This window comes from Entelurus aequoreus, linkage group LG15 (genome assembly GCF_033978785.1).
Source record: "Entelurus aequoreus isolate RoL-2023_Sb linkage group LG15, RoL_Eaeq_v1.1, whole genome shotgun sequence".
Lineage (NCBI taxonomy): Eukaryota > Metazoa > Chordata > Actinopteri > Syngnathiformes > Syngnathidae > Entelurus > Entelurus aequoreus.
Window position 1 is genome coordinate 36136498 of NC_084745.1, and position 16129 is coordinate 36152626.

General features: G+C 36.6%; 1 protein-coding gene across 2 annotated transcripts in view; it reads right to left on the reverse strand.

Moving 5' to 3' along the window:
* LOC133630079 (activin receptor type-2B-like) overlaps positions 1-8602 on the reverse strand; it is an 18551-nt gene extending 9949 nt beyond the window's left edge. For both annotated transcript variants that reach the window (XM_062021352.1, XM_062021351.1), the window contains exon 1: positions 8265-8602. In XM_062021352.1, the coding sequence (XP_061877336.1) occupies positions 8265-8334 (70 nt within the window). In that variant the 5' untranslated portion in view covers positions 8335-8602. The remainder of the gene's footprint in view (positions 1-8264) is intronic.
* Positions 8603-16129: the final 7527 nt, after the last annotated feature.

Below are 16129 nucleotides of genomic sequence, written 5' to 3' on the forward strand. Positions count from 1 at the left end.
GGAGAAAGAGAGACAACAAAGCGTGAGAAGAGCCTGTAGTGTAATGCCCACAGCTAAAAGCAACTGCGTGAGAACGTATACTCGAATATCACGATATAGTAATTTTCTATATCGCACAGAGACAAACCCGCGATGTATTGAGTATGTCGATATATCGCCCAGCCCTACTTTCAAGATCAATTTTCCAGTTTTTCCAGTACCCTTCGAAAGGCGAAAACCAGTGTGAATCAATCCATGCCTTGTTGTTTGAGGTCACCAAATGCTGTCTGTAGGAAAAATAAGGAAAATCTGCTAAAACCTAAGCCTAACATTGAACCAGCAGTTATCATTAACTTAATGGGGCATAGAAAAGGAAGTAGTGTTTCAGTAGACTATTCAATGTCATTGATGTTTGCAAACGTGTCTCCATTTGTGTTGTTTTTCAAATTTCTTGTTCTTACATACAGCACTCAATGACATCGAACAGCACGGATTGATTCACACTGTATTTGTGCTTGTAAACTGCATAATGTGATATAATTACACGCACCCTCAAAATGTCAATTTTACTCATTTATTAACAAAACTGGTTTCATATTAATATAAGGATAATAAATTAAAGGAAAATATTTTGTTTGTTTCACAACACCTCAGTCACCTTTCATTAAGCATATCTAGCCTTTTAACTGTGGCTATGATAACAAATGAACAAAAAGACAAAAGTTTACTTTTTTTGCTTTCACTGAGGTAGCCAGACAAGTTAAGCAGACAACAAATATAATAGAGCAAGAATTGCATAAAACCATGTTGTGTAAAAACTACAAAACCATTCATATTAACTCAGCTCTAAGTTGTGAAAAAGGTTACAAATTATACATTACATGACCTTTACAGTACAAACAAGTCCAATAATGTAACCATTTTAATGCAATGAACTTAAACGACAAAATGTAACTTGTTTGCTTTAACTGAGGTAGTCAGACAAGTTAACAGACAACCAAAATAATGGAGCAAAAAATACATCGAACCATGTTGGATTTTCTTTTTGCATACTTTGCAGCAGGCTACACATGGATTTGGTCCACGTTTTATCCAGCAATAAGTCTATGACAAGTCAACAATAAGTCAATGAAAAGTCCACAATAAGTCAATGAAAAGTCCACAATAAGTCAATGAAAAGTCAACAATAAGTCAATGAAAAGTCAATAAGTCAATAACAAATCAATAATAAGTCGATGAAAAGTCGACAATAATAAGTCAATGAAAAGTCAACAATAAGTCAACAATAAGTCAATAACAAGTCACCAATAAGTCAACAATAAATCAATGAAAAGTCAACAATAAGTCGATGACAAGTCAACAATGATAGGTCGACAATAAATCATCAAGTCAATGAAAAGTCAAAAGCAACAAATCAAAAGTAACTAACAAGTCATGAATAAGTAAATGACAAGTCAACAATGGTTCAAGAACAACAAGTCATCAATAAGTCAAGGACACGTCAACAGTAAGTCAACAACAAGTCATAAATAAGTCAATGACAAGTCAACAATAATTAGTCAACAATAGGTTATTGAAAATTCAACAATAAGTCCATCGAAAGTCAACAACAAGTCATAAACAAATCAATGACAAGTTAACAATAGTAGGTCAACAATATGTCAATGAAAAGTCAACAGTAAGTCAACAATAAGTCAATGACAAGTCAACACAGAGTCAACAACAATAACAACAACAAGCCATCAATAAGTCAATGACAAGTCAACAAGTTAGGTCAACAATATGTCAATGAAAAGTTAACAGTAAGTCAATAACAAGTCATCAGTAAGTCAATGACAAGTCAACATGGAATCAACGACAATAATCCAATCCAATCCAATCCACTTTATTTATATAGCACATTTACACAACAAGAATGTTTCCAAAGTGCTGCACAGCCATGTTAAAAACAATATTATGCTACACCAATGACTGAATAAAAACAAAGAATAAATGAATGGAAAACCAATACAGAGACAATATAAAAAAATAAATATGATTAAAAACGATTTTTAAAGGGTAAAACCAATTAAAACAGTAAAATAGACATCAAAATGTATTTAAAAAAAACGCACAGGACAACAGAGGACAGAAGACCACACAACTCACGTAGTGTTAAAAGCCAAAGAATAAAAGTGGGTCTTAAGACGAGACATAAAACACTCCACTGTGGAAGCAGTTTGAACATGGAGGGGCAGAGTGTTCCAGAGTTTAGGGCCGACCACAGAGAAGGCCCTGTCTCCCCTGGTTTTAAGTCTCGTCCTGGGCACCACGAGCTGGAGCTGGCTCTCGGACCTCAGAGCGTGCGCAGGAGTGTAAATTTGGATGAGGTCCGAGATATACTGAGGTGCCAGTCCATGTAAAGCTTTAAAAACAAACAGCAAGGATTTAAAATAAATTCTAAAATGAACAGGGAGCCAGTGCAAACTCCGAAGAATTGGGGTTATATGCTCACGTTTCCTGGCCCCTGTTAAAAGTCGTGCTGCCGCGTTCTGGACTAACTGCAACCGGGAGAGAGCTTTTTGGCTAATGCCAGCATAAAGTGCATTGCAGTAGTCCAGGCGACTTGAAATAAAAGCATGCACGACTTGTTCAAAAAGGTTAAAAGATAAAAATGGTTTTACCTTTGCTAAAAGACGCAGATGATAAAAACACGATTTTAAAACGCCGCTGACTTGTTTGTCAAATTTAAAATCGCTGTCTATAGTGACGCCAAGGCTGGTGACTTTGGGACGCACATAATTTTGCAATGGTCCCAAGTCAGTGAGGGCCGGACCAAAAACTGAAATTTCCGTTTTTCCCTCATTCATTATTAAACAATTCTGGGCTAACCAAGCCTTGACATCACATAGACAGTTGAGAAGGGGTGTCAATGACAAGTCAACAACAAGTCATCAATAAGTCAATGACTAGTCAACAATAAGTCAATGAAACAATAACAAGTCATCATTTGACTTGTCATGGACTTTTAGATGAACAAACCATCAATAAGTCAATAACAAATCAACAATAAGTCAATGAAAAGTCAACATAAATATGTCAATGACAAGTCAAGACTCAACAGTAATAACTCAATGAAAAGTCAACAATAAGTCAATAACAAGTCAACAATAACTCAAAGACAAGTCAACAATAATAAATCAACAATAAGTCAATGAAAAGTCAACGAGTAAATGAAAAGTCAACAATAAGTCAATAACAAATCTACAATAAGTCAATGAATACAATAATAAGTCAAAAATGAATCAATGAAAAGTCAGCAACAATAAGTCAATGAGAAGTCAGCAATAATAATTCAACAATAAGTCAATGAAAAGTCAGCAACAACAAGTCATCAATAAGTCAATGAAAAGTCAACAACAAATCAACAGTAAGTCAACAACAACAAATCAAAAGTCAATGGCAAGTCATCATTAAGTAATTGACAAGTCAACTATAATTCAAAAACAAGTCATCAATAAGTCACTGAAAAGTCACGTCAATAACAACAAGTCATCATTAAGTCATTGACAAGTCATCAATAAGTCAATGACAAGTCAACAGTACGCCAACAAGTCATCAATAAGTCAATGACAAGTCAACAATAATCAGTCATTAAAAAGTCAAGTCAATCAAAAGTCAACAAGTCATCAATAAATCAATGACAAGTTAACAATAGGTCAACAATAAGTCAATAACAAATCAACAAGTCAATGAAAAGTCATCAATAAGTCAATGACATGTCAACAATGATAGGTAGACAATAAATCATCAATAAGTCAATGACAAGTCAACAATAAGTCAATGACAAGTCAACAATGTCAATGAAAAGTCAATAACATCAAGTCATCAATAAGTCAATAACAAGTCAACAGTAAGTCAACAACAACAAATCAAAAGTCAATGACAAGTCATCAATAAGTCATTGACAAGTTAACTATAATTAAAAAATAAGTCATCAATAAGTCAATGACAAGTCAACAATATCAAGTCAACAATAAGTCAATGATAAGTCAACAATAATAAATCAACAATAAGTCAGTGAAAAGTCAACAATAAGTCAATAACAACAAGCCATCAATAAGTCAATGATAACCCCGGAAGGGACAGGCGGTAGAAAATGAATGGATGGATTGAAGTCAACAATAAGTCAATGAAAAGTCAACAATTAGTCAATAATAATAAGTCATCATTAAGTCATTGACAAGTCACCAATAAGTCAATGACAAGTCAACAGTAAGTCAACAAGTCATCAATAAGTCAATGACAAGTCAACAAGTCATCAATAAGTCAATGACAAGTGAACAATAATAAGTCATTGAAAAGTCAACAATAGGTCAATTAAAAATCAACAAGTCATCAATAAATCAATGACAAGTCAACAATAAAAGGTCAAGAATAAGTCAATAAAAAGTCAACAATAAGTCAATAACAAATCACTAATAAGTCAATGAAAAGTCGACAATAATAAGTCAACAGTAAGTCAATGAAAAGTCATCAATAAGTCAATGACAAGTCAACAATGATAGGTAGACAATAAATCATCAATAAGTCAATGACAAGTCAAAAAATATAAGTCGATAACACCAAGTCATCAATAAGTCAATAACAAATCAACAGTAAGTCAACAAGAACAAATCAAAAGTCAATGACAAATCATCAATAAGTCATTGACAAGTCAACAAGTCATCAATAAGTCAATGAAAAGTCAACAATAATAAGTCAACAATAAGTAATTGAAAAGTCAACAATAAGTCAATGAAAAGTCAACAAGTCATCAATACATCAATGACAATTCAACAAGAATAGGTCAACAATAGGTCAGTGAAAAGTCAACAATAAGTCAATAACAAGTCATCAATAAGTCAATGACAAGTCAACTGTAAGTCTACAATAAGGCAACAACAACAAGCCATCAATAAGTCTAGTGACCCCGAGAGGGACAAGCGGTAGAAAATGGATGGATTAATGGAAGTCAACAACAGGTCAAAGACAAGTCAACAACAAGTCATTAATAAGTCAATGAGAAGTCAACAACCAATCATCAATAAGTCAATGACAAGTCAACAATAAGTCAACAACAACAAGTCATCAAAAGTCGATGACAAGTCAACAATAAGTTAACAACAATAAGTCAATGACAAGTCAACAACAAGTCATCTATAAATAGGGATGTATTTTTAATGGTTTTAATGTTGGAATTAATGCTAGCTCGTTAGAATGAATGCTAGCTATTTGGAATTAATACTAGCTAACAACTTTGAATGTTGGCATTAACGCTAGCTAATTGGAATGAATGCTAGCTAACAACTATTAATGTTAGAATGAATGCTAGCTAACAACATTTAACATTGGAATGAATGCTATCTAGTTGTAATAAATGCTCGCTAATAACTTTTAATGTTGAAATTTCACGCGAGTCAACAACTTTAACATTGGAATTAATGCTGGCTAGTTAGTATGAACGCAAGCTAGTTGGAATGAATGCTAGCTAATAAGTTTTCATGTTAAAATTTCACGCTCGCTATCAACTTTTATCGGTAGTTGAAATCAACACTAGCTAACTACTTTTGATGTTGGAATTTCACGCTAGCTAAGAACTTTTAATGTTGAAATTTCAACATCGGAATTAACGCTGGCTAGTTAATATGAACGCTAGCTAGTTGGAATGAATGCGAGCTAATAAGTTTTAATGTTGAAATTTCACGCTAGCTAACAACTTTTAATGTTGGAATTAACGCTAGCTAGTTGGAATGAACTTTAGCTAGTGGGACTGAATGCAACCCAATACCTTTTAATGTTGACATTTCACGCTAGTGACGACTTTCAACGTTGGAAGTAACGTTGGCTAGTCAGAATGAACGCTAGCTAATTGGAATGGAGGCCGGCTAAGAACTTTCAACATTGTAATTAATGCTGGCTCGTGAACGTGAACGCAGGATAGTTGGAATGAATACTAGCTACTACCGTATTTTTTGGACTATAAGTCGCAGTTTTTTTCCATAGTTTGGCTGGGGGTGCGACTTATACTCAGGAGCGACTTATGTGCGAAATTATTAACACAGTACCGTAAAATATCAAATAATATTATTTAGCTCATTCACGTAAGAGACTAGACGTATAAGATTTCATGGGATTTAGCGATTAGGAGTGACAGATTGTTTGGTAAACGTATAGCATGTTCTATATGTTATAGTTATTTGAATGACTCTTACCATAATATGTTACGTTAACATACCAGGCACGCTCTCAGTTGGTTATTTATGCGTCATATAATGTACACTTATTCAGCCTGTTGTTCACTATTCTTTCTTTATTTAAAATTGCCTTTCAAATGTCTATTCTTGCTGTTGGGTTTTATCAAATAAATTTCCCCAAAAAATGCGACTTATATATGTTTTTTCCCTTCTTTATTATGCATTTTCGGCCGGTGCGACTTATACTCCGGAGTGACTTATACTCTGAAAAATATGGTAAGTTTTAATGTTAAAATTAACGCTAGCTCAGGGGTGTCCAAACGTTTTCCACTGAGGGCCGCACACGGAAAAATTAAAGCATCCGGGGGCCATTCTGATATTTTTAATTTTCAAACCATAACAAAATATATGGATTTTGTTTGTTTTTTACCTTTAGGGCTCCCGGGGACCATAAAGGGTCTAAGTCATTAAAATGTTAAAAACAAGTCAAATTATTATTATTTTTATTTATATAACGCTTACAGTAAATCTGTACAGTATATCAACTTCAGGTTGATATAAAGTTTAAAAAAACAAAAAGGTTTTATGCCTTTTCTGTCAAAGACAACTTAGTTTTTTTACAATAAAACTGAAATATGCAGTATTTCCCCCACTGCCCAAAACATTCAGAAAGCAATGTTTGATGTGAAGTCATTAGAGCCTTAAAAATATCAATAATGCAGGACACCATTGATTTTAATTCATTATTATTTTTGAGTAATCACAGTGAAAACATAAATAAAATCCCATTAAATATATTTGGGATCCAAAAGGTGCCACACTCAGAAAGTGATACATTTTTATTAGTTTTTTTTTTTACTTTCAACACTTAAGTTACGAGCTCAACTTCAGATATATCTGTTGATTTTACGTTTGAACTATTATTTTGTTTGTTGTATGCTCTTTTGTAGAATAAAATGTTGATGTTTTTGTACGGCAACCACACAATATATGCAACATTTCCCACATAAAACATTTTAAAGTGAAATATTTGAAATAATTGGAGCCTTGAATAGGTCAATAATTCATTATAACATTGATTTTTTTTTTTTTTGGAGCAATGGCAAAAAAAGAAAAAGAAAGATAGACAAAAGAAGAAAAAAACCCTGCATGGTAGCTTTGTGTCAACATTGCAACTTTTTCTAGTTAGATTTCACCTCATTCCACTTTTTTAAATGTTTTTTTAATTTTTGCAATAGCATTTCCAGAATGTGTGGCGGGCCGGTAAACAATTAGCTGCAGGCCGCAAATGGCCCCCGGACACCCCTGCGCTAGCTAGATGAAATGAAAACTAGATCATAATGAGGGACAAGTAACAAGGTTTACTTTTGGAATGAATGCCAGCTAACATGGTTGCATGTCGGAGTGAGCGCCAGCCAAGTTTCCCATGACCTTTGACCCCCTCATTGACGACACAGCTGAGCGGAAGGGGTTGGCCACAGCGGCAGCTGTCGCCTCGCCGACACAATGACATCACACGTCTGCGTCGTGTGAACGTGAACGTGGGCGACCTCTGACCCGGGCCACAGAGCAACATGCAAATGTCCCGCTTTATCATGCAAAAACAGCTTCACACCGTGAGGTCATAGGTCACAGACAGGCAAGACTTGCGTTTGAGTGCACGTCTTAGGGAGGTCAAAGGTCAACGTGGAATGCAAAGACATGTGATGACTTGATGGAACAACCCCCCCCCCCCCTTCTTTCACACCACATTGTGCGCCAACCCCATCTGTCACATCTACACTTGTTGTTTTAGCACATAGCTAAAGCTAGCTATATCGATCACATCCACTACTGATCACTTCCGGTGCGCGTGTGCCCTCTTTGCATATATAGATTATCGGTGCCCGTGCGTGCATGTGCAGACAATGGCTGGAGAGGAATGGTTCTGATGGAGGTCCAAACACGACACGCACACATCAAAAGATCCCCTCTACCTTTGTGCAACATTCCTATCCACGGTTTGCCGTTTAAGCTCCCGCACACACGCGGACCCACCAGGACCACAAAGAGTAGCAGTGTGAGACCAACCTGCGTTTAAAGTTCCGATCATCAGCATCATCAAAGCTCGGTTGTGCCGCCTCATCTTCCTCGCCAACATTGAAGCACACTTCTTCCAGACACGCGCGGTTGTGTGTGTGTGTGTGCGCGCGCACCTCTCGTCTGCTCCTTATTGCAGACCCTCGCGCGCTACGGCAGGCAAGTTCTTGCCCTTTTGGGCTCCATGCGGTTCCTTCGGTTCTGGTCCTGATCGAACTGGAGGTTTGGACTGCACCCCTCACGGCCCACCCGCCCGCGCGCTGCCTCGTAGAGTGTTACGCGCTCAATGGCCGGGGCTGCTGGGGACAAGTGGACCGGAAGTTGGTCAAGCTGATCTTCGGTAGCTACGCGTACTTCCGCTTTCAAAATAAAGAAACACAGCCTAATTAACGTTTGAGTTTATTTCGAACATGCATGAGTATTGATAGCTGTAAAGTTTACAAAAATATTTCCAATTTTTATTAGATTGTTAAAGGCTTCACACACTAGGGCCAATTTAGTGTTGCGCGACCGCATAAGGGACAAGCGGTAGAAAATGGATGGATACCGAAGTACATGTCAAACTACTTCCTTAATGACCGCCATAACCACAACACCAGGGGGAGTTCCACAAACCACGTTAAACCCAGATTCCGATCTAACAAAGGTCTAAACCAGGGGTGTCCAAAGTGCGGCCCGGGGGCCATTTGCAGCCCGCAGGTCATTTTTTAACAGCCCCACGGCACATTTTAAAAAATAAAAAACATTAAAAGTGGTATTTAAAGAGCAAACAGGTGAAATGTAACAAGAAAATGTAGCAATGTTTACTCTAATCACACAAAGCTGCCATGTAAGCTGTTTCTTTCTTTAAAAAATAATAATGAATCAAAATCAATGTCATTATGAATTATTGACCTATTCAAGGCTCCAATTACGTCACATTAAATATTTTGAGATATTTTTTGGGGAAAATGTTGCATATTTTGTGTTTGCCATGTAAAAAAAACGAGCTGTTTTTTTTAAAGAAGGGCCTAAAACGAACAAACAAACAACATAAAAAATAATAAAACTTATAATTGACAGATAGATCTGAAGTTGATCTCGAGATTATTGTGTTAAAAGTAAACAGTAAAAAAAAATACATATATAATTTATTTTTTAACACTTTATGAGTAGGACCCTTTTAGATCCCCTACAATTTTAGTGTGATTAGTTTTTAAGTGTCATTGCTCAAAAAATAATAATGAATTAAAATCAATGGTGTAATGAGTTATTGACCTTTTTAAGGCTCCAATTATTATATACTCTCAAATATCCCACTTAAAAATTTTATTGGGTGCAAGTATTGCATATTTTGTGTTTTTTTTCATTAAAAAAAAGGGTTTTCTTTGACAAAAAGAGCATACAATTTAAATCTTTAAAAATGTTATATTGACAGATAGACCTAATGTTGATCTAGAGATTTAAAAACTTGAATAATAACACAAATAATAATACTGAATAATGACACATTTTTTATATTTTTTGGACCAAAACCCTTTGAGGTCCCCGGGATCAAGCCTGAGTGGAAGCCTAAATGTATATTTTTTATACATATATTGTATTGGTTTTTAAAAGAAAAATTATCAAAATGGCCCCCGCTAGCTTTGATTTTTCAATGTGCGGCCCTCAGTGGAAAAAGTTTGGACACCCCTGGTCTAAACTCATTCTCTTTCTATGCCACATCAATATAGAATGCACTCCCAACAGGTATAAAAGAAAGTGCATCTCTATCCTCCTTCAAAACCGCACTAAAACAACACCTCCAGTCAACTTCAACCGTTGACTAACACCCTCCCCCTTCCACATCCCACCTCCCCGGATTGTAAATAATCAAATGTAAATAATCAAATGTATTTCTAATGTATATACTTGTTCTTATGCTATCTGAACTCACTATGTTCTCTGCTCGCTGTACATATCCTACCAAGTCTGACCTACACTGTTTCAATGCCCATTTCTCTGATGATGCAATTGTTGATGACTGAAGTGTTGATATCAACCAAACCCTCCTCATCCCACCCCCCGGATTATAAATAATGTAAATAATTCAATGTATGTACTCTGATGATTAACTTGTGTGATGCCTGTATTATGATGATAGTATATATCTGTACCATGAATTGATTTACGTGGACCTCGACTTAAACAAGTTGAAAAACTTATTCGGGTGTTACCATTTAGTGGTCAACTGTGCAATCTACTAATAAAAGTTTCAATCAATCAATCAATCAATCAATGGATGAATGTTAAAGGGTTATTTTAAGAACCACAGCAACCGGCGTGAAGCAAATACAAATAAAAGTGCACTGGTAAGAATAATGAAAGCATAATCAACAAAAAACTAATATTTTAAAGTAATTACTTACCATTACTGTTAGGCAACACTTAAAATATTGGGAAATTTAACGTAAACACAGAAAATCTTGACATTTGTATTGTGTGTGACATATTTTAGTAGTCATTCACATGTTATATTTTTTAGTCACGAAAATTGTCGACTTAATTCTTTATCAATGCATTTGGAATATGCGTAAAAGTGATCGCTGGGAGGAGTTGTAACACTTTTAAACGATGATCAACGTTTTAACATGTGTGGACAGTGTGGCTAATGCGAAATGTTTATTAGCAGGTGACGATACATGTTTAATAAGATGTGAATATGCTACTAAACATTTAGCGTATCTGCCTCAGGTGTGAGCGTGCTTACAACATAATAATGCTTTATTTTTAAGATAAGGACAGTTGATATTAATGAAAATCGATGTTTACATAGCTCTGTAAACATGCCGTATTAAAGCAAAGCTGCTCATTTGCATCTGTAGTGTCTAAGAAATAAATAAATACAAAAATATAAATAATACTTAGAGACATCAAATAAATAGATAAAATATACAAATAGAAGAGTCACGGCAGCACAATACATTACATTACTGGTGTCATACTCAAGACTTGGGGACCAGATCTGGCTTGCCACATTATTTATTATGGCCCGCAAAAGTCTGGGAAAAATACTGTCAATACAGTACTTTCCTTTCTTACTAAAAGTAAATGGTAAATGGGTTATACTTGTATAGCGCTTTTCTACCTTCAAAGTACTCAAAGCGCTTTGACACTATTTCCACATTGACCCATTCACACACACGTTCACACGCTGATGGCGGGGGCTGCCATGCAAGGCGCTAACCACGACCCATCAGGAGCAAGGGTGAAGTGTCTTGCTCAAGGACACAACGGACGTGAATAGGTTGGTAGAAGGTGGGGATTGAACCAGGAACCCTCAGGTTGCTGGCACGGCCACTCTCCCAACTGCACCACACCGTAGCAGTTCTTTCTATTTTGACAGGAAAAAATGAGGGCTGTCAAAAATAACAAATTAACTCATGCGATTAATGCATCAATGATGTACAAACCCCGTTTCCATATGAGTTGGGAAATTGTTAGATGTAAATATAAACTGAATACAATGATTTGCAAATTATTTTCAACCTATATTCAGTTGAATATGCTACAAAGACAACATATTTGATGTTCAAACTGATAAACTTTTTTTTTTTTGCAAATAATCATTAACTTTAGAATTTGATGCCAGCAACACGTGACAAAGAAGTTGGGAAAGGTGACAATAAATACTGATAAAGTTGAGGAATGCTCATCAAATACTTATTTGGAACATCCCACAGGTGAACAGGCAAATTGAGAACAGGTGGGTGCCATGATTGGGTATAAAAGTAGATTCCATGAAATGCTCAGTCATTCACAAACAAGGATGGGGCGAGGGTCACGACTTTGTCAACAAATCCGTGAGCAAATTGTTGAACAGTTTAAGAAAAACCTTTCTCAACCAGCTATTGCAAGAATTTAGGGATTTCACCATCTACGGTCCGTAACATCATCAAAGGGTTCAGAAAATCTGGAGAAATCACTGCACGTAAGCAGCTAAGCCCGTGACCTTCGATCCCTCAGGCTGTACTGCATCAATAAGCGACATCAGTGTGTAAAGGATATCACCACATGGGCTCAGGAACACTTCAGAAACCCACTGTCAGTAACTACAGTTGGTCGCTACATCTGTAAGTGCAAGTTAAAACTCTCCTATGCAAGGCGAAAACCGTTTATCAACAACACCCAGAAACGTCGTCGGCTTCGCTGGGCCTGAGCTCATCTAAGATGGACTGATACAAAGTGGAAAAGTGTTCTTTGGTCTGACGAGTCCACATTTCAAATTGTTTTTGGAAACTGTGGACGTCGTGTCCTCCGGACCAAAGAGGAAAAGAACCATCCGGATTGTTATAGGCGCAAAGTTGAAAAGCCAGCATCTGTGATGGTATGGGGGTGTATTAGTGCCCAAGACATGGGTAACTTACACATCTGTGAAGGCGCCATTAATGCTGAAAGGTACATACAGGTTTTGGAGCAACATATGTTGCCATCCAAGCAACATTACCATGGACGCCCCTGCTTATTTCAGCAAGACAATGCCAAGCCACGTGTTACATCAACGTGGCTTCATAGTAAAAGAGTGCGGGTACTAGACTGGCCTGCCTGTAGTCCAGACCTGTCTCCCATTGAAAATGTGTGGCGCATTATGAAGCCTAAAATACCACAACGGAGTCCCCCGGACTGTTGAACAACTTAAGCTGTACATCAAGCAAGAATGGGAAAGAATTCCACCTGAGAAGCTTAAAAAATGTGTCTCCTCAGTTCCCAAACGTTTACTGAGTGTTGTTAAAAGGAAAGGCCATGTAACACAGTAGTGAACATGCCCTTTGCCAACTACTTTGGCACGTGTTGCAGCCATGAAATTCTAAGTTAATTATTATTTGCAAAAAAAAATAAAGTTTATGAGTTTGAACATCAAATATCTTGTCTTTGTAGTGCATTCAATTGAATATGGGTTGAAAAGGATTTGCAAATCATTGTATTCCGTTTATATTTACATCTAACACAATTTCCCAACTCATATGGAAACAGGGTTTGTATATAAGCAGATTTATCACCCAGTAATTGCATTTGGGTCAAAATATTAGGGTCTTTTCTCAAGTCGATTTCAATTATGTAAGCAAAAAATAACCTGTGATTAATCATGATTAATCGGAATGAAAAATGTAATGATTTGACAGCACAAAAAATACATGTACTGCATGCAATTGCATATATTTCAAACTTTAACATCATATGATAATGCAACAAATATTATATTATCATATATTCCAAACATTTTTAACAAATATTTAAATATCTGCTTGACTCATTCATGACTCATGAAGTTATCCATCAAATTGTATACTGTAAAAATGTTAATAGATTTTACGGTAAAAAAAATCAAAACGTACCTCATTCGCATGAATTTTAGTGTTAAAAAACAAACTGTGGTATTGTTTTTCCATTTACAGTAATATGCGGTAAAAACATCGTAAATTTTACAGTACAATTCAGGCAACTGAACTAACAGTTTTTTTCCCCATAAAATTTGCAGATTTTTTTATGCGTATGACAAAATATTAAATGTATTGGCAATTATGTAATAATCTCATAAGGGGAATCCTGATGCATTTAAATTCATGTACATTCACTGTTACAATTATATCAATCAACCAATCAATGTTTATTTATATAGCCCTAAATCACAAAAGTCTGCTGCACAAGCCACAACGACATCCTCGGCACAGAGCCCACACAAGGTATGTCGATGTGAATGACTATGAGAAACCTTGGGGAGGATCGCATATGTGGGTAACCCCCCCTCTTAGTACAGTCCCTAGTGGATCCAACATAACAGTGAGAGTCCAGTCCATAGTGGGGCCAGCAGGAGACCATCCCGAGCGGAGACAGGTCAGTAGCGCAGACACGTCCCCAACCGATGGACAGGCGAGCGGTCCACCCCGGGTCCCAACTCTGGACAGCCAGCACCTCATCCATGGTCACCAGAACCGGAATAACCCGGCGATATTCATGTACATTCACTGTTACAAAGGGCCCTCTGAGGGCAGCCATAATTGCGATGTGGCTTTCAAAGAAATCAAGTTTGACACCATTGCATTACATTCAGTACACCCAGACAAGATATAACAATGAATTAAAAGAGTAATGTTCAATTAGTTCAAGTCCAGTCAGGGGTCGCACTTCTAATTTGATTTGAGCCATTGTTTTAGTTTTCCTTATAGAAGAGTATCTGGGGCGTTGTGAAGGGAAGACTGTCATCTTTTGTTCACATATTCATAGGCATTTAGCATTAGCCTTACATTCTAATAGACACTTTGCCTCACTTGTGCGCACGCTAATAAACACATAGCTTTGCTTGCAAACATGCAAAGAAACAATTTGTATATTTCCATGCTAAATTTGATCAAAAGTAAAGCTAAAGCTAAATGTTCACTAGCATGCTCATAGGTGATGTTAAATAGCATGAATGAAGTACCACAGCATGTTTGAACTGTAAAAGCTTACTGGTATGTTCACATGTGTGGTAATAATGTTTATTAGCATTCTTGACAAGTGAGGCTAATGCTAAATGTTTATCAAATAATTATTGTGATGAAATCTGGGGTAACAATTACAAATCAAACATCAACTCTAAGTTCTTACTTCAAAAGAAAGCCATTAGAATTGTAAATTATGTGGATTATTATGACCATACCAATGATCTGTTTATTAAATTAAAAACATTACAACTGCACAATCTTGTTGATCTCAACACTGCTATTGTGACGTATAAAGCTAATAACCGCATGCTGCCTCGGTGCCTACAGGAGAGGTTCAAACCCAGGGAGAGTCCCTATGACCTCAGAGGTTCAGCTGTCTTTCAGAAAGCAAACATAAGAACGAGCTTAAAAAGTAGATGTGTTTCTGTCAGGGGGGTTCATCTGTGGAACAGCTTGGATGATTCCTTAAAATGTTCCAGTTTCATTCACACATTTAAAAAAACCTTTTAGCCCAATATCTTAGAAAAATATATCACTCTTGAATCAACGATCAATGTTAATTACAAAACTAAATGTGGGATATAAATAATAATGGAAGTATAAGTGTTTATATATAGTATATTATTGGTACAAATGTTTAACCAACACGTGTACAGGTATCATTCACATGTCTTTACTGTGTTTTTATTTGAACAGTGTTTATGTTGTGTAAAGAAAATGTCATATTTTTAAGGAAGCTCATCTTGTATTTGAGCTATCTAGGATGCCACCCGAACGCCTCCCTAGGGAGGTGTTTAGGGCACGTCCGACCGGTAGGAGGCCACGAGGAAGACCCAGGACACGTTGGGAAGACTATGTCTCCCGGCTGGCCTGGGAACGCCTCGGGATCCCCCGGGAAGAGCTGGACGAAGTGGCTGGGGAGAGGGAAGTCTGGGATTCCCTGCTTAGGCTGCTGCCCCCGCGACCCGACCTCGGATAAGCAGAAGAAGATGGATGGATGGATGGAGATTGTTTATAGGGTTAGGTGAAATAAGTGCTCAACTTCAGCCTTCAACCCTTTCGATCTGTAACATTGTCAATTTATGAATGTACAACTGTTTGTTTATTTTGTTGACCACTCACCGAATAAATAATAAACTAAACTAAACTAATAATAGTGCAATTGGACATTTGCATTATTTATCAAATAAAAGCCCAAATTATGTTTCTAAATATGTCACTGAAAACCTCCGGCGAAATAGGCAACCTTCCTATCACTCATTTCCATCTGCTCCTGCAAGTAACCCGGTGTGAGAGGTTGCAAATGTCGAATTAGTGTGGGCGTGATAATTATGCACACACAATCCAATGTGATTCTTTTTTTCATTTTTTTTTCTATTTCTTTTGGGATCGAATTATCTCGTTAGAAGCAGT